General features: G+C 41.2%; 1 protein-coding gene across 6 annotated transcripts in view; it reads right to left on the minus strand.

Annotated features, from left to right (window-relative positions):
* The window catches only part of LOC310962738 (serine/threonine-protein kinase WNK1-like), a 94,560-nt gene extending 72,506 nt beyond the window's left edge, over window positions 1–22,054 (minus strand). For all 6 annotated transcript variants that reach the window (XM_083935294.1, XM_083935292.1, XM_083935291.1 and 3 more), the window contains exons 1-2: window positions 21,514–22,054; window positions 17,514–19,113 (exon numbers count right to left, since the gene is read on the minus strand). In XM_083935294.1, the coding sequence (XP_083791420.1) occupies window positions 17,514–18,464 (951 nt within the window). In that variant the 5' untranslated portion in view covers window positions 18,465–19,113; window positions 21,514–22,054. The remainder of the gene's footprint in view (window positions 1–17,513; window positions 19,114–21,513) is intronic.
* Between the last annotated feature and the right edge of the window lie 1,575 nt (window positions 22,055–23,629).

The raw sequence follows: 23,629 nt of genomic DNA on the forward strand, positions 1-23,629 counted from the left end.
CAGTTCTTAGCCTTCTCAGGTCACAACCCACCTCTAAACAAAGCCAAGCTCTGTTGCAAGCATTATTATACCAGAAGGTAAGACTAAACGCCAAAGTATCTTGCTATGCTGTTATTAGAGGCAGCGTTAACTTACGTATTTGGCTATGCGCTATCAACATACAGCATTTTATAATGCTCACAAATGCTAACTAGCATAAGCACAGACTAGTAGAATGACCTGGAAGAGCAATGTGTATCTCCAGTATCTCTTACAACAAAGAGTATCAATAAGACAAGTATAATACTGTAAATCTGGAGTCCCTTCACTGTTTGAGCCAATTATGGCAACTTAAATATCTGAAAAAGAAAATAAGAACGGGAAATAAGATAAGAACGACGGTCAAAGCCCTGTGTCAGTCAATCTGTTGGAAGCAATGTTAAAGTATACCAGAGCTATGTAGATAGGTGCACAGGTAGCTGATATAGCTGGTGGCTTGCCGAAATACTGCGCCCGCTTCTTAACATACAGAAATGGCACGGTGAAGAGTGTGTGTGCACTAGCAGCAACCACAGCATGTGGATATGCTGTAGACATGGATGTGGTTTACTGCCGCCTGCAATTTAAGCTGCAAAGCTGCAAAGTTTTGGCGCCTCTAAAAGTTTATTCTCCCAATGTGGATCTGCTTTTTTTGTCACAACAATAAATACAAAGCATTGACGAGCAAACAACTTAACCTGTTCTTATGCAAACAAAGCGGCATGGCTATGCATGCATGCATGGCCACCCACACATCAAACACACAAACAATACACACAGAGGCTCAGTGAGGCCTAATGCACAAGTATATTGACACAGGTTTATAGGGTAATCCTTGTATGTAACCTCACATACCCTGCTTGTTCCAACTTCCTTGAACTAAACTGGTTAATTCAATTCAACCTAACAATTCAAATAATTCTTCTGTGGGTTTGAAACTCAACTGCGGCACTACCATGGATGGCTGTGTGAGCTGTAGAGGACTCTTCTGGAAAAGCCCCAGGGATGGAGAGCATCTGGATATTGAATATACAATGGGGCAGACAATGCCTAAAGTACACACGTTGAATGGGACTACCATCAGACCACAGGGGATCCACAGTCCATTACCTTCTAAAGCTCCCTATTAGCTTCCTGTCTCCCTCTCCCCGTCTGCGTCACCCTCACTTTCTCTCCTCTGTCTGCCTGTATATCTCTCACTTTGCCTCCATCTCTCTTTTTTTATCTCCCCCTCTCTGCCTGTCTGCGTTTATCTCCGTGAATATCACACTCTTTCCGGGTTGTTTTTTCATCAGCCCTTTTATTGTCTGTCTCTCTCTCTGTCCTATCTCTGCCTTCATCTCTTTCTGTTGTGCATAGCTGTCATGACTTATCTCTTTGTACTATGTTCATTGAGATTTTGTTCCAGTTTCTACCTCAGATTTTCTGTTACTATATTTGCCTTTCCGCCTCTTTTACTAGCAATGGCTTTTTTAAACTACATTTGGGTGACTTTTCCGGCTGCATATTCCCTTAAACTGACACTAAGCCATAACTTCTAATAGAAGTCAACATTTGTAGATCCAGTTTTACACTGAATACAGATTTAAAGGTCCTGTATTCTTTTTTTGAATTATGAAGCCAGTCAATATATCTTCAGACGGACAGTATAAGAAAAATATGTTTTTTGAACATTATAGCATGCGAACATGTTCCAGTAGACACCCAAAATATTCAAAAATTGAAAATAATATGGGACCTTTAATCAATACACTCAAACTAGTGGAAGCAAAAACAAAGACTGACGAAAAGTGAGAAACACATTGCACATACAAAATCTGATAATGAATATGAAGATATTAACTTGGGCTCTGCAAAATCGTGATGCACATTTTATAGATAAATGCATCTGAAAAAATACTGCGAAGATTCATTGATAAAAAGGAAAGTAATTTTAGTTGCATATAAGTAGTAGCAGTACTAATATGTTACTGTATGTACAGAGACTACCATGCATACTGTTAAATGTACCTGTGTTAGTGAGTATTTACTGCATGTAACTCCATTAGTGATCTAGATAAGAGAAGAGATATTGCCAATCAAATATTGATGGAGTGAGAATGAACAGAGGCTTTCAGATAAGGCCGGGGAAACACACACACACACACGTGTATACACTAGAAACACCTCAAACAAACTCTATTCAAAACTATGCTATTCTATATCTATATCTATTCTATATCTATATATATAGCTCATCTCTCCTTCTTGCTCTCTCTCTTTCTCCAGCTTTCCTTTTCTGTGACTTTCTTGCTCGCTCAGCGCCGCCCTCTTCTCAGTGTCACTAAGCCGGAGTCAACAACAGGGTGACAGAGGTGGGCTGTTTATTACCCATAACACAATGAATAGACAACGCACCACAACACGCACACATTCAAGTACACAAGGGAAGGACAACAGTAAACAAACAGACCTGACCTTTCTCTCAACCCTGCTTTGTTATAATTTGTGTTTGTGTGTGTGTGTGTGTTGCTGCACACATGTTTGTGCGGGCAGGAAAGATGGGTGGGACACAGTTTGGCTTGTGCGTGTGTGATAGCTATAACAAAAATATGAATGTATTGTGAGACATTGTAGTCATAACAGGTCATTACGAGTCAGATGTATGACCTCAGGCACAAGTCATGTCAATAAAATCTAATTTTGTTAATTCTTAACAATATTCCACATTAGGGCTGGGTGATCAAAACCCTCATTTTATTTTCAATTACTTCCAAGATATTTTGAAACAAAATATTCAAGATAAAATTATTTTTGTGTGGCATTCTGTTTCACAATGATGCTCTTGTTTTGCCTTGTGTGTTTTGCTGAGTTATTGCATGGAATATGTTGAATGTAATTTTAAAAAAGGTTGGAAATATGTTTAGGACATGCATAGGTTGTGACAGTGCAACAGTGCAACAATACAACATAGTTGATCTTATTTATTTTTGATCTTATTTCTTTTTAAATATATCTACATGTTTATCACATATTATTGGATATTCATTTTATTTATTTACTAACATTTTTTTTATTTTTATTTTTACACTGGTAAAGGGATTAGGATTGTTTTATAAGTTCATTAAATGCAAAGTCAATGAGTAATCGTGTTAAATAATACAATAATACAATCTAGCTCAGCCCAAAATAATCAATGTGAAAATATCTCTACTGTAACTTTAGGAATATTTGTAATGACATATTTCTTATAACTTTCATGATTACTAGTTTGGTTTTTTTAGTTGTGTGCTGTTGTAAACACTGAGTCGTGCCAATGAGAGCTGAGTGTTCCAGTGCATAGAAGTGGTCTTCCGCAGCTGATGCTAATCAGTCCATAATTGATGGAGCAGACAGGCAGACTTGGTGACTTGTCATAGTGTTACTAATATCTCTGTCAGCATATCAGAACAGCTAAATGGCGTAATCTAAAAGTAAAATACATTTAAATCATTGATTTCCTTATTTACAGGTGCATTTCCTTTTTTCCCCAAAATCTGTTATTCATATATACCTAATTGCATATGTAAATAATGTTAACACAAAATAGCTTTTTTTCTGCCCAGACCTACTGTGACATGTTAAAATGCATTGTGTACGTACAGTATTAACATGACTCAAACAAACACATCAGTACAGTAACAAAAGCAGTCCATTCTTTCTCTTTTAACGAGATATATATATATATATATATTAAAAAAAAGTTTTAAAAAGTGTTTTGCAAACCACCCCTGTAGTAGCAATCAGGCTCCTAATCACATTACTATACTAAGTGAAAACCCCTGTGTGTGGGTGTCATTGCTTTTAACGTGATAACATAATGCTACCTTAATAATCCCTTGATATAACCATATCATAAACTCCAGACTTGGGGTTGAAAATCAAGGCAAACATCCAAGTTATTAATCAAATTGTCAATTGTTAACGCCTATTAGATTTGGCAGAGCTATTTGACTTAAAAAGTAGCTTTGAACATTCTACCTTGACTTAACTTTACTCATTCCCACAGTCTAAGTTCATTTAAATTAGCATTTTCCAAAGTTACAGTACGTCGCCAGTACTTCTTTTGCTCACAGGTAATATTGTATAATCATTGCTGCTGCATTCTTGTTTATTTGTTATTTTTTGCACGAAAAATAAGACCAAAAATATAAATACAGGGAATTTACCAGAAAAGGACATTTTAACAGGACACAGCACCATCTGCTGCAATAACCCTAGATTTGACCCTTCGATTCTGAGATAAGACAGCCCGTCTTATCTCATCACAGAAACTAATTTCTCAGATATATGCACCACCACTGGAGGGGAACATAAAAGCTGCAATCAGCTGAATCTGGCTAACACTTGCTACATCAAGAAACTCATCATCTAAGTGAACTTGGTGACTTAAACCACCCAGCTTATGGAGCGCCACTCTGGACACAAAATTGTGATATACTACAACTATTGCATAAAATACAGTCAGGATTTATCGCCTTCATCAGTGACAGGGATTGACAGGGGACGGTACATTAACTGCAACATTTCCATAGCTTAAAGACTTCTAAAGTTCTTTCCGTTGTTTTCACAGGATGTGGCACTATGAAAACAGAACTGGCAAAGTGTCTCATAATATCATAGTTCATTACATATTAAAACGATTTGCAGCAGATGATGGTTGCAAATGATGCAGCTGTTCATCCTCACAGCCGACCACACTATTAAAAGAACAGAAGGCGCTTTTCTTTCCCATTCAATTCAAATGGCATTGAACATCGCATACCGTCCATGTGACCCCGCTCTGCGGTGATTACATCATGCAGACTGGTTTATGAGGGATTGACTCCTAATCTGTTGGGGAGAACTTCCTACCTAACTGACCCCAGTTCAGTTTGCGACACGCCTGTTTACGGGTCCGCTCTGTGTATTGTACACAGTGGAACACTTTGAAAGTTCTGTAAACTTCAGGTAAACTGGAATATAAGTGGAATATTAATTTGCATTAGCCATGTAAACAGCTTAGTAAGAGTATTATCTAATATAAGTATGAATATGTTTCCCGTAGGGTAAAAAAAAGGAATATTAAAAACGGAATATTTTGTGCATGTAAATGTAGTCTTTAATGATTGAATAAAACAAGCTATTTGAATACATCTATCTGAGCTGTGGGACATTTTAAAAGGAGTTTTTTACATTTCATTTAAAAGGAGTTTTTTACATTTCATAGGCAAGATTATTCATCAAGAAAATAATTGGCAGATAAATCAGTAATGGAAATGATCATAGCAGCCATTTAACATAATCCTGTACACCACTGCTCACCTGTACGCTCTTATACATTTTTACCTTTTAAGCCAAGTGTTTATTACTAAAAACATGTTTTGGGGAGAAATATTTCTTGAATTAAATATTAAAAACGTACATCCTACATTATGCTAAAAGCCCCTAAAATCTTTACTACATTATCAGTACTCGTGAAAACCGTTTCAGATTTTTGGGAGACTGAAAAGAGTCGAGTAAATATTTCAAAAGGCAGAATTCAGCACTTGAATCCTTTACTGTGACAGAGACAATGACACGCATGCAGTATATCTACTTTGACACATACAGCCAGACACAGTCTCCACTCATTCAGCTCTAGTTATGGCTCAGCAGATGACACACTGCTGCTCTCCTGCTATTTATAGAACAGAAAGGGGGAGAAAGAGGGAAAAATCCCATCCTGTCTCTCTGTTTGCTCCGTCTCTGTCTCTCTCTCTCCTCTTTTCCCCCAAAGGCGATATTTAAGGTCATGGAGGATGGATGGAGGGAGAAACACAGAGTGAGAGAGGAAGCTGGAAACAGAGAGAGACATAGAATGGGAGGGAGAGAAAGTGACAAACAAAGACACACAGACAGTTGCACACAGACAGAGAGCATCAATACAACACTTTGTTCTTTCAGTCTCGGTTCTATTTCCAGACGCAAGTGAACCTGTTAAAACTAAAACCTTTCCTGTTGGGTTGTTTTGTATCTTGAGCATCAATTGGTTTTACTTGAGCCCCCTAATATAGACATAACAGAGAAGAGCAATAAACATCTGCCTGTCTGTCTACCTTTGGGACTGTGTGTTGGTGCGTGTTGTACTTGGTTTGCTGTAATTACAGAAAAGATGGATTAGTCTGTAACCTCGTGTGATTCCCAAGTGGTGTTTTCAACAGTGCAGACTAAAATGCCTCTGGACCCAATTGGATAGACTATAACCAATCAGAGCGATGAAATGTGAATTACAACCAGTCAGAGCAATGGAAAGAAGTAGGCTTAAGAGACATGCAAGTTGGGACGCTGCTTGGTCTGTTATGAAGCATGGAAAAAAACGGGGGGCCGGGTCACAAACTTTCTCAAATAACTGCTAAACAGTTCACTAAAATGTGTTTCTGAAAACATTTTAGGCGGGAAATAGGCAAACGAATCTTGACTTGTATTTGATGAACGTTGCCTAGTTCGGTAACTATACTCAAACGCACTGCACTTGACGACTGTCGGTCGTCATCTCAAACCCGCCGCGTATGAGATATAATGCTTGTGACTGACTTGCCCAGGGCCTGGAAATGTGTCTTAGTGGGAGAGGGGCCAGATGAATGCCAATGAAACTGAGCTCGGTAGATTCGCCTGGTCCTCAGGCTACATTATGACAGTAATTCAATTAAATTCTAGCTAGCTAAATGAGCACAAAAATCAAAGTAGTGTGTAAAATAACATCATCAGATGAAGGGTATAACATGTTGATGCATAGGGAGCAAGGATTCTGACTTGTAAAGCATTCCTACAGACACACACACATTTATTATATACCGTCCCCATTTCAATATTGAATGACATATTATCATTGGAATTCGGGGAATCTGGGAGAGATACAATAAAACCAGGGAGCCCTCCTCCAAAGAAACACGAGCTCACTTGCACATACACATTATATAAAGACTCAGCACACACACGTGCACACACACACACCTCTCGTCTGCAGAGCCAGTGCACAGACAAAAGCAAGGGTAGACTAAACACACACATAGAGAAAAGGCATTGACAGGCACACAGTGCTGTAGAGCAGCTTAGATGTGCAGCCCAGGTCACTTTACGCTGATGAAGATGACCTGCAGAGGAGACTCAATCTATTTTAGACTGAGCTGACACACGCACAAGCCCTTTCGTACTGTACAAGAGGTGCACCGCCGGTCCATTGAGCATGCATTCATCCCTGCTGTCTCTGTTTTATCTGTGATCATCAGAGATACTAGTCTGCAGCTGGAGTGCTGTTCTCTTGCCCAGAGTCAGTCATGAGTCAGTTTAATGTAATGTGATTAGTATTTAATCAAATTCCCAAATAGAGACATCTGCGAATCAATGCAGAGTAGCATCAGCATCAGGAGGGTCGTGAAGTCCGGTAAAATGATGTGTGTTAAAGAAACATCAGGTGACAGAAAAGAGATCCCTTTTCCAGGACGGAGACGGACCTGCAATAAATGTTTTACTGAATAGACAAAAGGCATTCAGGTGAAATGGAGAGAAAATGAACCTAACAGAGGAGGTGAAAGTGAAATGTAGTTGAGAAACTCAGACGTGAAAGACTTGGAAATTAAACGCTGTACTCTCTTCTTTTTTTGATGAATTATCGTAACTGCTGCTCGCTGAACCCCACTGATGTTGGCATTAGTGTGGTGATGCCACTAAATTCATAAAAACCTGCTGTACTTGTTTTTTGCATATGCATCTGGCACAGAAACTCTTCACCATATCCCCACTTCCTCTGTCATTCCATCTAGTCATTCTACCTTTGTTTTATACGTAAAGATGTTGAATTTATTCCAGTCAATTATAGGGTGTTAAATTTAATGCCCTATATTGAAATACAAGAGGTTTAATTTCAACCAGAGCCACATCAAACCTGTCCTGGGGAAATGTGCTGTTTAGTTAGACACTGAATTCCTATTGATTAAGCTAAATAGTAACATCATAATGTAGTTTCTTAGGTTTTTCTTGCTGCCTCCACTGTAGTTACAGTGTGTTTGAGGAAGTAGACGCTTTACATCTGATCCCAGATTTGTCATTTCTGGCTCTAAACAACGTGACCAAATCCCCTGCTTCTGATCCGCAGTTGTTGGCCAATCGTGGCTCGGAATTTCCAGGAAGTGATTATTCTTACAATGTAAGTATTGTTTTGCAGTTTCCTGGCAAAAAGAAAACATATAAAAGCAGCAGAAACACAATAGCCCTCTTTTCACTAATCAGGCACACACTTGCGTTTAGTCAGGCTACTGTGTGTGTGTGTGTGTCTGTGTGTGTGTGTGTGTGTGTGTGTGTGTGTGTGTGTGTGTGTGTGTGTGTGTGTGTGTGTGTGTGTGTGTGTGTGTGTGTGTGTGTGTGTGTGTGTGTGTGTGTGTGTGTGTGTGTGTGTGTGTGTGTGTCTGTGTGTGTGTGTGTGTGTGTGTGTGTCCGTCCATCCGTTCAAATGACAACAGAGATTCAGAGCTTCATGAAGATAATTCTGATTTAATAGTACTGTCCTGTATTTCAACACACACAATATATAATGTTTCCACGTTTCTCTCTCTGTCTCTCTCAGCAATCTATCTAGAAGATCAGAGATGCCTTGACAATAATCTTCAAAGTGAAGATTACAAAAAGTCCAAGAAATCAATGATCGACTGAATGAGTAAGCAGCAATGAAGGAGGGATCAGACAAAAAGAAACATAATTCCTCCTTTTAGCGTGTGAAATTTAAGGAGCGAAAGATATTGATGTCAGGGGATTAAGATGGAGAGAGAAACAGATCAGAGAAGGGAAATAATGAGAAAACCAGGAATGGATGGATGAGATAAAGAGAGGGAGGAGTGGATCTGATTGGAAAGCGCAAAGCTGAGGTGGGGAAGAAGACAGTGAGACCTCATGAGACAGAACAGAAAAACAGTGGGCTACGTCATCATTGTCTCACCGTGCAAGTCATCTAACATCTGCCTGATGCATTCAATGTCCCTGGCTCAACTCACTCAACACACACACACAATCTCTATATCAGCTGTAAGCACACATTTATTTTCCATGAGTCCACACACACACCCCGTTTCCAATAAAGCCACACTATAATTATCATAAAGCACACTACTACATGCTTATCGCATTCACACGTGATGCATTCAATGTGATATAACCCTCGCATCTTTCAATCTCTCTTAGCGCTTCGCTCTCTATATTATTTAAAAAGAAGATGCCAAAACACTTCAGCATCTTCAACTCTTTGTATTACTTACACACACACACACACACACACACACACACACACACACACACACACACACACACACACACACACACACACACACACACACACACACACACACACACACACACACACACACACACACACACACACACACACACACACACACACACACACACACACACACACACACACACACACACACACACACACACACACACACACACACACACACACACACACACACACACACACACACACACACACACACACACACACACACACACACACACACACACACACACGACTGGGTTCAGGATTACACTTCCTTCTTGTTTTTTCTAAATAAACGCAGGGAGTGGGAGGGAGAAAGGTCAGTCATTTTTCACTCTGAGCACAGACACAGTCACACTGTTAGCACACATATCACGGCCTGAAAGCTATCAAGTGAGATTTATGCGTGTGTGATAAAAATGCCTCACTCCCATGGGTGGAAGGTCTAGACTACATGCAGTATTTTTAACTATATTTGAAAGACTCTGCACACTGTATGCTTATTTACAACATGATTTTGTTTATCGCGCCTATTGCATTTTTTTCCATTTGAAGGTCACTAATCACGCACCAGGAAACAGCACCTAGGCCGTGTGACACTTTAGCCTCCCACTGAAATTGATACTAATGAAATTCTTAAAGGCAGGGTGGCCTGACCTTAACATTAGGGGAAACTCTGGTGTAAACACACACACACTCATAACACGGAAGGAAGCACAAGGACGGTTTGCATATGAGGAAGTGTCAGCTTCTCGGTCTCCCTTCCTTTGTTGCTCACAGCTGGTTACTGACACATGACAGGGACACCGAGTGAGTGAGGCAGAGTGTGAGTACGAACTGTGGCGGGACAAGGACAAAGCAAGTGGGATTCAAGACTTGGTAACCCGAAAATGGCCTTACCCTGGTTACATGAGCAGGGGTTGAATGGGAAAATGACAGAGTAACTCTGCCTCCGGTACAGTAGGAGGCGCTCCGCCAACATACAGCTGGACTGAATAAGTATGAATAAATATGCAATTTTTTTTCTGGTTTACCCCTGTCAAAATCACAAATGGCTGACTTTTGGACAGAACTACGGCCGAAACGGGACTTCTTGTTAGTAATGTTACTTGCCGTTGTGAAGTCCTCCCTTAGGAGGTAATGCTCTATTATTGTTGTTTTGTTCACGTTGTTTTAGGCGCTGTTGCTTCCTGGTTTATTCTATTTACGGATCATGCATGAATATTCGTGGAACTGAAGGAGTTCTCTAGGTCTGTTAACCGGGGTATGAAAACCCCAATTTTACTCTGGGTATAGTGTTTACGAAACCGAGGTATGCCCTTAATCTGATTATAATCAGGTTCTTAAACTGCATGTAAACACACTGACTGAGTGTGTGAGAAAATAAGCAATAAAATTAATGAAGATTCTCTCTGTGCGCTCTTCTTATCCTCATGAGAAGGTGAACACCCGGCGACCTCGGCCCGTGGCGTTTTTATTCTGTTTTATCACTCGTATTACCAACTGGCTGAGCTTTGGAGCCTTTTCATATCTGAACTATTCATCTTTGCCTTGTGTGTTAACGCACAAGATTGTGTCAGGGTTTTATCTGTTGGAATGCTGTGTGTGTAAAACATTCAGCTATTAAGAGTTGCATGACAGGAAACAAACTTGTTTGGCACCTGCTAGATTCCTTAGTTGAGATGCAATATTCGCCTTTTTCATAGCTGTATTTGTTAGAGAAGGCTAAAAGCTTTATGACTGATGTTATCATGATGATTGATAGGTGATCTGCACACACCAAAAAGCCATTTAACAACAACTGTCTTGCAGCTGGTGGTGATTTCCCATTCTGACTACAGAAGAGAAAGTGCTCATTTCAGCTATAAATTATGTTCTCAAGTAGTTCTAAAGGCTGTGACACAACAGTCAGTTGTCATTCAAAGTTGGGCTGACGGTGAGCATCCATCTGCCTAGTGTTTGCGGAGATTTCCGCACTGTTTTGGCTTTTTGGACAATTCAGCAAAAGTCAGATTTCCATGTTGTTTTTTATTATAAACCAGATCGAAGTGCTATAAAAATATTGTATAGTATCAAAATACTCACTCCACAGAAAAATGCACATAGCCCGTTCAGAAACTGTACCTTCAAATGAGCGGTTAGGACTTCTGTACGGTTGTGATGTCACAGCTATACGAAATATAGGTAGAAAGTACAACTTAAGTGCTGTGCACAGATGTGGAAGACCCTGAAACGCTGACTAAAAAGAGACGGGTACCAAAACACAGTGTTTCGGATAGAAGTTGAATACAGATTTATTTAGAATAAATGTTTTTTTAACATTAAAGCATGTAATTCTAACACACATGTTCTAGTATAAACCCAAACACGAGTATGAACTTTCTAAATTATGGATTGTGCTCCCTGTGTAAATGTCTATGTGCCCTACAGCAGAACACATCAGTATGAATCACATGTTGCTGGTAACATTGTGAAATAAAAAAAATACAAGAAAAAAAGGAACACAAAATACAAGTATGAACCTGAAAATTAGTATCATATGGGACCTTTAAACTACTCAACATTCATCTGTCTCACCATCACACAGGGAATATCCTGCAAGTTTAAAAAAACATTTCAACTTTTCTATTTTTAAACAGTTGAGCTCATCTGCAGCGAGCCTCAGCCAAATTAATAAGTTAACAATCCCCAATGCTAGTTGCAGTACGTGCACACACACGTAGCCACACCCCCACTACGAACACACAACCTCACAAACAGACTTTTGTTTACATGCACATCGGCATTAGCTTAATTGCTAATAAGGAAAAACTGAGTAAATTATTTGTAGCCAGCATTAAACACATTTAGGAGGAAATGTTTCAGCTGCAGACACATTCCTTTTGTCAGTGTGTGTGTGTATGTGTGTGTGTGTGTGTGTGTGTGTGTGTGTGTGTGTGTGTGTGTGTGTGTGTGTGTGTGTGTGTGTGTGTGTGTGTGTGTGTGTGTGTGTGTGTAGTGGTTAATACTACTTTATAGCAACTTCAGAATCAATCAGCAGTGAGAACCTGCCTCTGTCGAAGGCTTCACACAGCTGTAGTGTGCTGTTTTGTCATGGAAATCTGAACCTCTGGAAAGTCAAACAGTTTCACCTCATCTTTGCTGCCCTGGAGTAATCTGGGGATACGTATCGTTCCTAAAAAATACAGGACGCGGCTCTTACTCTCTTTTATAATATAATCTCCAACTCAATATATTAGCATGTAATATTTCACCAATTCCAGTGTAGTTTGAGCTTAGAAACTGGGCAACAGGGTGGTTTATACCTATAATAGCCTAAGTCAAATTATAGACGAAAGTGCGCCTCTAGGACCTCATCTCCCACAGTTCCTTTAGAAACCGAACCGTGTCTACTGTATGGCGCCCGTAGATTGGCAGCTCTCACCAGCGTGATGCGGTGCGATACCTTCACATGCTTCGCACTGATAGGACGTCAGATTAGAGAAGGAGAGCGATGTAAAAAGCATCACTTACTGTGCGCCACATTTGACTTTAGCTCAGGAATGTCGCCACAGACACTCAAATCGTATTTCTCGGCAAAGCAGAAAATACAAGCACTTTCATCAGTAGGTTAGATGCTCATTCACCATTGTTTTAACGCCCTCTTTGAAAGATGGTCGCTTAACAGACAATTAACTAGATGAAAATCGTACAGACTACAGCTTTAAGGCATAGCCTCATTTGTTACATGATCTAAATTACAACAGAGAATCGATTATTCAGTGAAAAATGCCTGATAACCACTCTTGACAAAGATCTGAATACACTCTTCCTTCCTTCTGCTTTTACTCTGGCCTTTCACCAACACACGGACAGATTTCACGCCACTACCAGGTTAAAATGGGTCATCACTATAAACAATTTGCCGCAACGCTAAAATTGGACACGGTGAGCCATATTTATTAGCCTTGTTAGAGGTGATTCATTTTGTCTAGGTCAGTGATGTGAATTCTGTAACGTTTCACTGTAGTACTGTGATAATGTAATATAAAAAGATTAAAAAGTATTTATCATTTTAATGACGAAACACAAATATTCTGCATTGGTGCGATGCTTGGTGGGAGGCCAGATACCTCCTAAGACACTGATTGAATGACCGTTATTGGAGGAGAGCCCCAAACCTCAAAGCCCCAAAAGTGTGTGTGTGCTTGTATGTGTGTGAGGATGAGGGGGGGCTAATCCGCCTTGTGCTGCTGTTGAGAGCAAAATTTCAAGGTCTTTGAGTGCCAGTGGAGCCAAGAGCCTAAGGTCACACACACACACACACGGGTCCCTCTTCTTTTCTTCCGCGGTTTCTCTGCTCCTCTCCCTCCCCCTCTTCCTCCCTTTTCATTCCCTTTGTCTTTCCTCTCCCACTTTTTTCCTCACTCCCGCCTCCCCATGTTTCCCCATTTCTCTCACTGAACTCCTTGCACGATCACCTACCTCTTCCTCCCGCTCCTCATCTTTCCCACTGCCGTCTCCCTCCTCCTTCTCCTCTTCCTAACCCCCTCTAAAAACTTTTCCTCCAAAAGTTCTCAAATACACTAAATTATTTGTTTTTGAAATGTATTCAACTTAATCTTCCCTTTGCTCTTACGCATCGTCTCACTCTGCCCCTTCTACTAAAGGTAGCCTCACACTGGATAGGCTCCTAGTGATCGCCTTGCACACAAGAGGGGTGAACTCTGACCTTTACCCCCTCCTCCCTCCATCCTTGCCCTCTTATAGATAATTTCTCTCCTTTCCCGCCATACTTTCTCCTTTCTTTTACCTCCTCACTGCCTTGTACTCTCTGAACTACCAATTTCATGGTATGCAAATCTGTTGTCACTTGGTGGTAGTTGTTTTGATTGTATGCTTCACCCTAACAGCTCACTTCTGTTCTTAAGCGCTACTCATGTCAAGATGAGACCGGAAATATTTTACAACACACGCCGCAGGGATAAGAAATTGCTCGTTTTGTCAGAACAACCAGTCCTACACTCAAAAATATTCAGATTACTGTGCTACAAAATGGAAAAAAAGTAGCAAAGTCTTACATTTCCACCACTCATCATTCCATAAGTCATGAAGAAACAGAAAGCACAATGATGCATGGATACCTGCCTCAGAGACTTTAACATTGACCAAACATTTACCAGCATCCTTTTTTCCCCTCGCATGACTGTGGTCTTTCAAGTTATTTAAAATAATTTTAGTGTTAATGATTCTATTAACTATTTCTAGGCCAGTAACTAAAGATTAAAAGTTTCCCCTCCTCCATTTTCTCTCATTCCAAGAGAACTGCGTCAGCCTCTTCTTTTCCCATCCATCATCTCCCATCCAGTTTCAAAAGGCACCTTAAGATAAGCTACTGAGTGACCTTCCTCCCCTTTCGCTCCACTCCCTCTATCTATTCATCAATCCATTTCTCCACTAACGTTTAGGCTAACTTTCTTCATCTCCCTCCTCCTCCTCCTCCGTTTCCATCCATCTCTGGATTGTCCCACAAACAGAAGTTAACCTGCTTTGGATCAGATGCCAAAGAATGTAAGGACAGCCCCCCCCCATCTATCTTGAAAACACACACACACACACACACACACACACACACACACACAAACACACAAATTTAAACATATGCATACTGCAGTGGGTGAAAGTGATGGAAAGGGGGACACGCGCGCACAAACACACCCACGCACGCACACACGCACGAATGCACACATGCGCGTGCACAAACACACCGACAAGTTCCAGATGATCCTGACTCCCACAGATCTCTAGTTCCCATGCCCACCCAGTGAGTGAATGTGATTGGTTGATATGTGTGTCTGTGTACGTGCATGTGTGCGTATGTAATTTAACTCCCACCATTCTGCCACATGTCAGCAGTTGCTCAGTCATCTTTGACACAGAGACACACACTAATATTCACAGGATTACAGCTAGGCCCTGTAGAAAAGTACTTGTCTCTGCATGCATAAGGCCTCATCACCACAGGCCTTCAATACACTTATATAACCTAGCAGTATACAATGTTTAATGGAACCTTTCATTCCAGTAATCCAGGGCATTATTAAATAACATACTTGCATCAAAGCAAAGTGTATCAACCACTTGACATTCTGATTATTTCACAAAACTTTAAAAAAAATCTCATTCAAAATCAATCTGAGGTCTAAATCGGAACTAGAAGTTTGTTTTCTGATAAGCAAACTGCCGTTCACTTGACGCAGGGCATCAGGCGAAGCTGATTTTAGCTCCTGGGATTCAGGAGGACTCAAGGAGCATCTTGTGATGGAGATGACAGGAAAGCAACTGTGCACCCCCGCAGGAAATAACTGCACACTAAGAAATACAAACATGTGCAGATCTGCACAGAAAACGTGTCTCACCTTTGACTTTTCTGGTTCTAATTCATTTAACTACTGATAAAAGATGCAGCAGACAACTAAAGCTAGCCTAATACCCATGCCTTTAAATCAATGTTTGATTTCTATTCCAAATTAGCCTTAGTAAGTGGATAACTGCAGAATAACAGATAAAGAAAAAGAAAAATGTAATCTTGTACACTTGCTTCTCTGGCACAGTAGCATGTGTTTCATCAGGGCAAGCAGTTCTGCTGTTTTCTTCCTGTGCTAAAACCTCAGCTCAGTCATTGGATGTCGTATGACCAGCTGAGACTGTGATTCTACACCTCTAACACTAAACTTGTCAACAAGATGAGCTGCAAAGACACTATTTTGCCACTTTCTGTCTGCCCACCAACACACATATAAGTCCTCTCCATGTCTTGTTCACACTCTCTATCCCTCTCTTTCTTTCTAACAAACACACTCACTGCAGAAGTTGCATCAACGCACCGTAATGTAGCAAGAGCATCCTGTGGTGAACTGTGTGCCATCCTGTCTCATGTTTCACACGCTGTGCAAGATGTCATCCTTTTTTTGTTAACCTTCATGTGTCTACAGACTGAGAGCTGGTTGGTCTGGTTATAACCACAAAGAAACTATACTGTAGCAGCCAGGAAGTTATCTGTCCTGCTCAAGGGCACCTAAGTGGGACATGAAGGTAACAGATGCAACAGTGCTGATTCTCTTACAGTAACCCTAAATTTCCCTGAAGTTTCAAGTCATTAACTAACCTTAAAGATAATGTTGTGCTGTCCGACAAATTCCTCCTACATTCTACAGATATCAAGCTGCCACAGCATTCAGGTCACGCTTAGATTTAGGCCTTCATTGTTCAACATCCTTTCCGTCATTCAATACTCATTTATGTGACTTGTAGTGATGGTAGACGCACCACAGCATCCGTTCACACACATTTTAAAAGAATAAATAAACTTTAGTACCAGAGACTCTGAGCAGGTAAACTGTAGGGATGTGGCAATGACAAAACAAAACCATGAGTAATAAGAAAAGAAGTACCTGAGCCACAGTGACATGCGGTCAAGTTGCACCATACCATATTTTTCTGAGTAACGAAGGAGATGGTTTTGGCAAAATGTTGCATCTCACAAATATGTCTCAACATTTTGCGAACACAAATTTGACCCAAAGAGTTGTTACAGGTACAGGTCAATATACATTTATAAAAAACGAATAACCAGTTAAGCAACTAATTTCCAGAGGTGGTCTGTGATGTCAGAGTAGTCAGAGTCAGAGTGATATCCACTGAAACAAAAACTTAACTCATGACACACAACCTAAAAGGAAATACAACTCAAAAGTGAGACGAATTGATTCAAACCAAATTAATCCTGATTCCTGTTCTGAGCCTGAACTATCTCATTGTTGGTGCATAAAACAGTTGCACTTATCTGTCTGCTGTTAGGACTATACGCCTATTCTTACCTAGTCATATTTTTTGTTGAAAGCGCAGCAAAATTCAAAACATCAAAAGCCCACTTTAGCCAGGATGTATTCTGCACCAGTATCTCAATCTCGATCATTTCGTCAACATTTCTACAGGAAAGCATGTGGGCGAGCAGGAAGTTCCTGTGATCTCAAGGTAAAAATAGCACATCCAAAGAAATAATAAAAAAAGAGGACAGCACCTGGACACCTCAGGGATGACCACAACAACAAACTGACATTTAGGCTAATTACAGTCGGATGAGCAGGAGGAGACAGAGAGCAAAGACACTGAAGAGGTGACAGTTTAATGAGTCTGGACTCACCTGAAGCTCACACCATGCCACTTCCACAGTAGTCTCTGTATCCAGTCCCTTGTATACAGTCTTAAAGGACCCTCTTCCAATCTCAATGTCAAATTTTAGGAAGCGCCCATCTGGAGATGTCCCTACAGCTTTTGTCTCCACCTCCTCTATATCATCTTGCACTCGTTTCTCGGCCTCCCTCTGCTCTGCCCGCGCTTTCGCCAGCTCCCTCTCCTCTTCAGTCTCCCTATCTTTCTCCTCGGTCGGACTACTAACACTACCCCCGTCCACATGTTCTATTGCTTTTCCGTCTTTTGCCGCCTGCTGTTTGTCTTCTGACCCTCTGGGACGCAATGTGACGGCAGGCTGTTTGCTTATCGTTTTGTCTGTAACATCCAATACTGTCGGGCTGGGCTCTTTTACTGCGCTATGTTCTTCAACAATACTACTGGTGGGAGCAGCAATCGTAACACTGCCCTCACCTAAATCTTCCTCTGCATTTTCTATGTGCCCCTCCGCAACTGCCCCGCCAAGCCCAAGTCCAGGCTGAAGGATCAAGCTTTGCACATAGGCACCTGTTGGGATCTCCCCGCCTTCAGCATCTCGTACCCCGGGTCCAGGACCTGAGGGCTGTGGAAGGAGGAACACTGGAGGCCCTCCACAGTCCGGCGGCGAGGTGAGTATCACGGCTGCTTTGCTGGGCAGATCCAAAGCTGTCACATTGGAGTCACAAATGACACTCCGGCGGAAGAAACGGTGCTCTGCTATTTTAGAGTCTCTATCCATCGTGTGCCGCCGACGTTGGACCTCAGGGTGTCCGCTGAGCTTCTCCACCACATGCGTGTCTGAACTGGCAGAGCCGTTCACATTCTTATGGGGGGTTTGGGGTGATGGACAGGGAGAGGCAGAGGGAGGAGGGGCGGCCGGGGCAATGAATTTCACCGCCTTGCTGCTGCTGTTGCTTTCAGACATTCCACCCTGAGGTTCAGACCACGAAAAAAGGAATTCTGTATGTATAAATAGGGAAGTTGGAGTAATCAGACCAACTTATGTGTAAACTGTGAGAGTAGGCACAAATCCCTCTCTTTCAAACGAAAAGCTTCCCAATCTCCAATGAAACTCCGGGAAAAGAAAAGGGATAACTCTACTTCCTCTTTGAAATGCCAATTGTTTCAATAAGACAACCTACAGTTCCTGCAAGGCCCTTCTGTACAGGGCTCAGGGAAGCCCCAAGAGAGAAGCAGGGGCTTTCGCTTAAAGACTGGGGAGGGAAGGGACGAAAGCCAGTCAAATGAGGGGGGGTGCAAGCGCTGCAATGAGGTGACAACTGTCAAATTAACACTCGAATCCATCCTGCTGCCACAATCCAGAGAGGGACATCCACGACATGGAAGGACTGGAGATAACAGACCAGTATGGCCTATAAAACAAAGTATGACAGGAATCCAATCCGTTACAGCTTGACGTGGAGGTCGAGTGAAGCTTCTGTAAGAACAGGCCCCACTGCTCGCTGATGATAGGACTCCCTGGAGAGGTCACTGGCCCGTCTGGTAAGGCCAGACAGAAGGCTAGATAAGCCTGGCCTAGCCTGGCCCAGCTTGATCTGCTTCGGCCCCTGTCCCTGGAAATAAAAAAAGAGAAGAGAGAGAGAGAGTTGTGTGATAAAACTGTATTTTCTTTATATATATATATATATATATATATATATATATATATATATAACCATACTTAACCAAATTCACCATCTGCTTTCACTTGACTAACCGACCCAACCAAATTCAAGGAACGCCTAAGTGATAAGCCACTTGGTTCGCTGCCAATATGGCTGAAAGAACATACAAGCTATCAGATGTAACATTTTTACCACCATTTGGCAAGTAATCAGCAGTATGAGTGACGGGGGTTGGGGGGGGGGGGGGGGGGGTGAAAATCAGCCAAATGCTACCATCATTTTTGGTTTTAGTTGACTAATCTGTCAGTCCCTCCAACCACTAAGCAAAAAAAGTTTACCCTCATTTGGATGTTCTTTTCCGAAAACAATTTGGTTGGTAAAAAAGTCACAAAACTACATCGGTATGAGAGACAGTAGGGTTACATGCACCAAAAAGTGTCTTTTAGGGGATTCAGTCAGACTTTGTGCCCGCATAAAAGTCTTTGTTTGGGATTTATCAGTGAATGTTTGACTTGGTTCGAGCCAGGCACAATCTTTAATCTCCAACTACAACTGTTAACAAGAGAGATCGCCCCAAACTTTCCCTCCCAATTGCCTCTGTGTAATTAATGCAGTGGAGTGATGCAGGAGAGTGTGGGCCTAATTGCTCCATGCTCCAAATTTAGCCCAAAGTCACCACTGACGGGCTGACCTCAAGGTTAGGCTACTCCGGGGCAATTCAGCAGCTTAGCATGACAGTGGAGGGGGTACTTAGAGTGACAGATTGAACCACTACACAGAAATGTACGTCTGCGGACAGTGTACACACAGTATGATGGCAGCATTTGGATTACTGCATTACAGATATTAAGAAAGCGGTAAGAAATACGCTTCATTCACAGTCCATTAATATTCATGTTTAAAAACATTTTCACATGTCTTTTCGACACTTACGCACAAAGAAACACGCAGATTGTCACATTTTTGTTTAGTCATGTATAGTTTCTTCAGTTAAATCTGTTCCCTACGAAGGGGGACTTTAGCTGCACTAAGTGACTTTGAGTGTCTCTGTAAAGACTACTTTATGCTAAAACATGAGCCGCAATGTCTGCAAGAAAACCAGAAATATCTGAAGTATGTCAAGGGATACTTTAAATGAGTAAACTGGGTTAAATTTACCCTGATGGTTTCCTACTGGTGACCATGCACAACACCAGAGATTGCTACTTGCAACTGTATATCATCTCCATTACCCACGAGTGGGTGAAGGAGCACAGAAGAGGTCACAGTAGGTATGTGCCTTAAGGCCACCAGGGAGGGTGGCTATCAGAGTCTATTTTGCATTGCATAGCACCTCTTATGGCTGCTCTACGGGTTAAGAGAAGTCATGTATTTTGACCATATTTATTTCTTGTTGTGCAGTGATTTCGCAACAGCTAAGGGGTGTTTTTAGGTATAACTCCTCTTCCATGCAGTGTAAAAACTTTAACAATTAAGGCAGCCAAGAACCCGAACAGAAACGCCAAATAAAATGTAAATCCAAAATAACAGCAATAATACCCTATAACAATTTTAAAAAGGTAAAGTGTGCATCATTGGAACTTTAATTAACATAAATACTGCCTGATTATTGCGTGACATGCAAGTATGGATACATAATTATCACAGGTGTGATGCTCAGACCAGTCTGGATGACTTACACTTTAGCACACATGTTGAAATGTATTGCAACCGCCCAAAAATACTATATAAATATTCATTTAAAGCACTTATAAAGAATTAAATTACAGTGTAAGCTAAATAAAACTGTTTTTTTTTACCAATATTGTATTTTACAGGTGTCAATTCCTCAGTTAACAGACGCCCTGCCAACTATCATGCACACAAACATTCAAGCATGGCCTCAATTGGATGGTCAAACTCACTTATCATGTAGAAATAGATGGCCAGTATTAAAAAAATACAATTACAATTACATTTGTTCGGCTCATTAAAACTTAATGGAGAAGAAATATGGTCACACTGTAAAAATGAGCCCAGGAGCAATTAAAAGTCTTGGGAGAAAAGACACTAAAGGAGCTCATTGTTCATTTAGGGTAACTAATTGCAACATGTATATTCAAGTTGTGTAACAGTATGAATTTTAACTGGGTAAAAAAACAGTGTGCAAGATGCAAGTTGCAAACCAGTGATACATGTCATGAACCGACAGCTTTGTAGGAAAACTGAGCATCCAACTGTGCAGTGAGGGGTTCCCTGCTGCCTGTTGAGGAACTCCAAAAAACGAGGCAGAAACAAGACACAAGCAACAACCAGTCACGATTTGTATAAAGGCATATAATAAAACAATAGAACAAAAAGCAATGTTACCTTTACATTGGTGTGGGCTGTGTTTGCACCGTAGAAATATGAAGGTAAAACAAAAAAAACTTGATTTATAAAAAGCCTTTGAACTCCTCTGCAGAGGGGGTCCGCTCCGACACAGCAGCACAAATGCAAGTATAGTGCGTCACATTAAAGCCACAGTTGGTTGTCGAAACCCCCCGAAAAAGAAGCTATTTACAAAAACATAACTACAACCTTGTCCTTCTAAAAAAAGAAGAAAAAAAGGTCCAAACAAGCGTGTTATGGTTGAGCGGTACGTGCAGCAAGCCGCAGCCGACAGACAGACACCTCCCACTGGGTAGAGGAGCCAAGTTCGCTCGCTGGTGTCGCGACGGCTCTGGTACTTGTTTCTGTCTGTGTCTGTGTCCGGGTCTGCAACAGTCTCACTCACAGATGCTTATGTCCTTATCCGTGTCAGCGTCCAGTCCGCTCCTGTGACCGCCGTTTCTGCTCCTCTTGGTTCCCTTGGCGCAAATAAATCCACAGTTATTCCCTGTTTCAAGCCCATCGGACCACGGCTCCGTGTGCTCTCTGCTCTTCTCTGGCGATGACTCGACAAGGCGACGGCAGGGCTTTCACGCGGACGTGCCGCGTCAAACCACGCACCGTTAACCCGGATGATACAGGAAAAGAGAGGTGTTCTTTCAAATTAAAACAAAAACGCGCTTCATCCTCCAAACCAGACACTGTGATGTGGTCTGCGCAGCGGTGGAAAGTAGCAAACTACATTTACTCAAGTACTGCACTTCAGTACAATTTTGAGGTACTTTTCTTGAGTAATTCCATTTTAATCGACTTCATATTTCTACTCCACTACATTTCAGAGTAAATATTGTACTTTTTACTCCACTACATTTATTTGGCAACTTTAGTTACAAGTTACTTCACAGATTTGGATTATTAAAGGTTGAATATGTAGAATTAAATTTAAAAATAAATAATAAATACACCTATGGGGCGTTTTTTGAAGGGTTTGACAATGACGCCCTGTTTACATTGTACCAGCCAATAGCGGCCGGCATTGCGGATTGCCAGAGTTGTCTGTTGTTTGGTGCAGCTACTGTAGGCTGGCACTGGGTGAAATGGAGTTTGCCAATCCTGCAGCTGCGTTATTTGTCCCAGCAGCTGAGTAACCGGGGACGGGCAAAAACCAGAGTCGATATAGGCCGAGCATTCACTGGATGGACTGAGATAAAGGAGTTCAACAGCATTAAAACGCATGCCCAAATGGCAACGTTACTCCTTTAGCTGTGACGGCTGCAGTCAAACTCTTCTGCAATCCGGCTGTTAAGTTGTGACGTAACGCCCTCTCAAAATATGATTTCCGGGTCCAAGCCGTTCCAAGCCTCGTATTTCTACAACACCGAACGCTGTGTTCCCTGTTGTTTAAACTTATCTGAAAACAACATAATTGTCATTTTACCTCTTTCTTATCGATGAAAGACAAAAGAGGTGATCATAATTGTTCACATGTTCGGCTGTTGTGTCTGTTTTGTTTCAACGGAGCGGTTAACCCGAAAAATCGTATTTTGAAAGGGTGTCACGTCAGACTTAACAGCCGGATACTTTTATGATGTGATTTCGCGAGGGAATGGACTCAAACAGGTTCAAACAAACTCTGGTCTGTTGTAGACTACTGGGCCGTTTCTGACCAACCTGGCAACGTGACTGCTTTAAACTATTTCTTTTTGTTGCGACCACGATCTTGAGACACTAGATGGCAATTTTCTGCTCTTTCTCCATATTTAACCATTAATACAAAATATTACTAACAAATTACATAAAATTTAGTGTTATAGATTAAGCTAGGTAGCACTTTATGCCGGAAATACAATTAACCCCACTTTAATCAGGTGCAACATTAAAGTGATATTTACATTCATTTATCAATAATTATAACACAATAATACTCTTAAACGGGCCATTCTGCATTCAAGTTTTACTTTTTGCAGTGAAAGTACATTTTGATGCTGATACTTTTGTACTTTTACTTTAGTAACATTTGAATCTAGGACTTTTACTTGTAACAGAGTATTTCTACAGTGTGGTTTTACTACTTTTACTTAAATAGAAGTTCTGAGTTCTTCTTCCACCACTTGCT

Source organism: Echiichthys vipera (assembly GCF_963691815.1).
Source record: "Echiichthys vipera genome assembly, chromosome: 20".
In the NCBI taxonomy this organism is placed as follows: Eukaryota; Metazoa; Chordata; class Actinopteri; order Perciformes; family Trachinidae; genus Echiichthys; species Echiichthys vipera.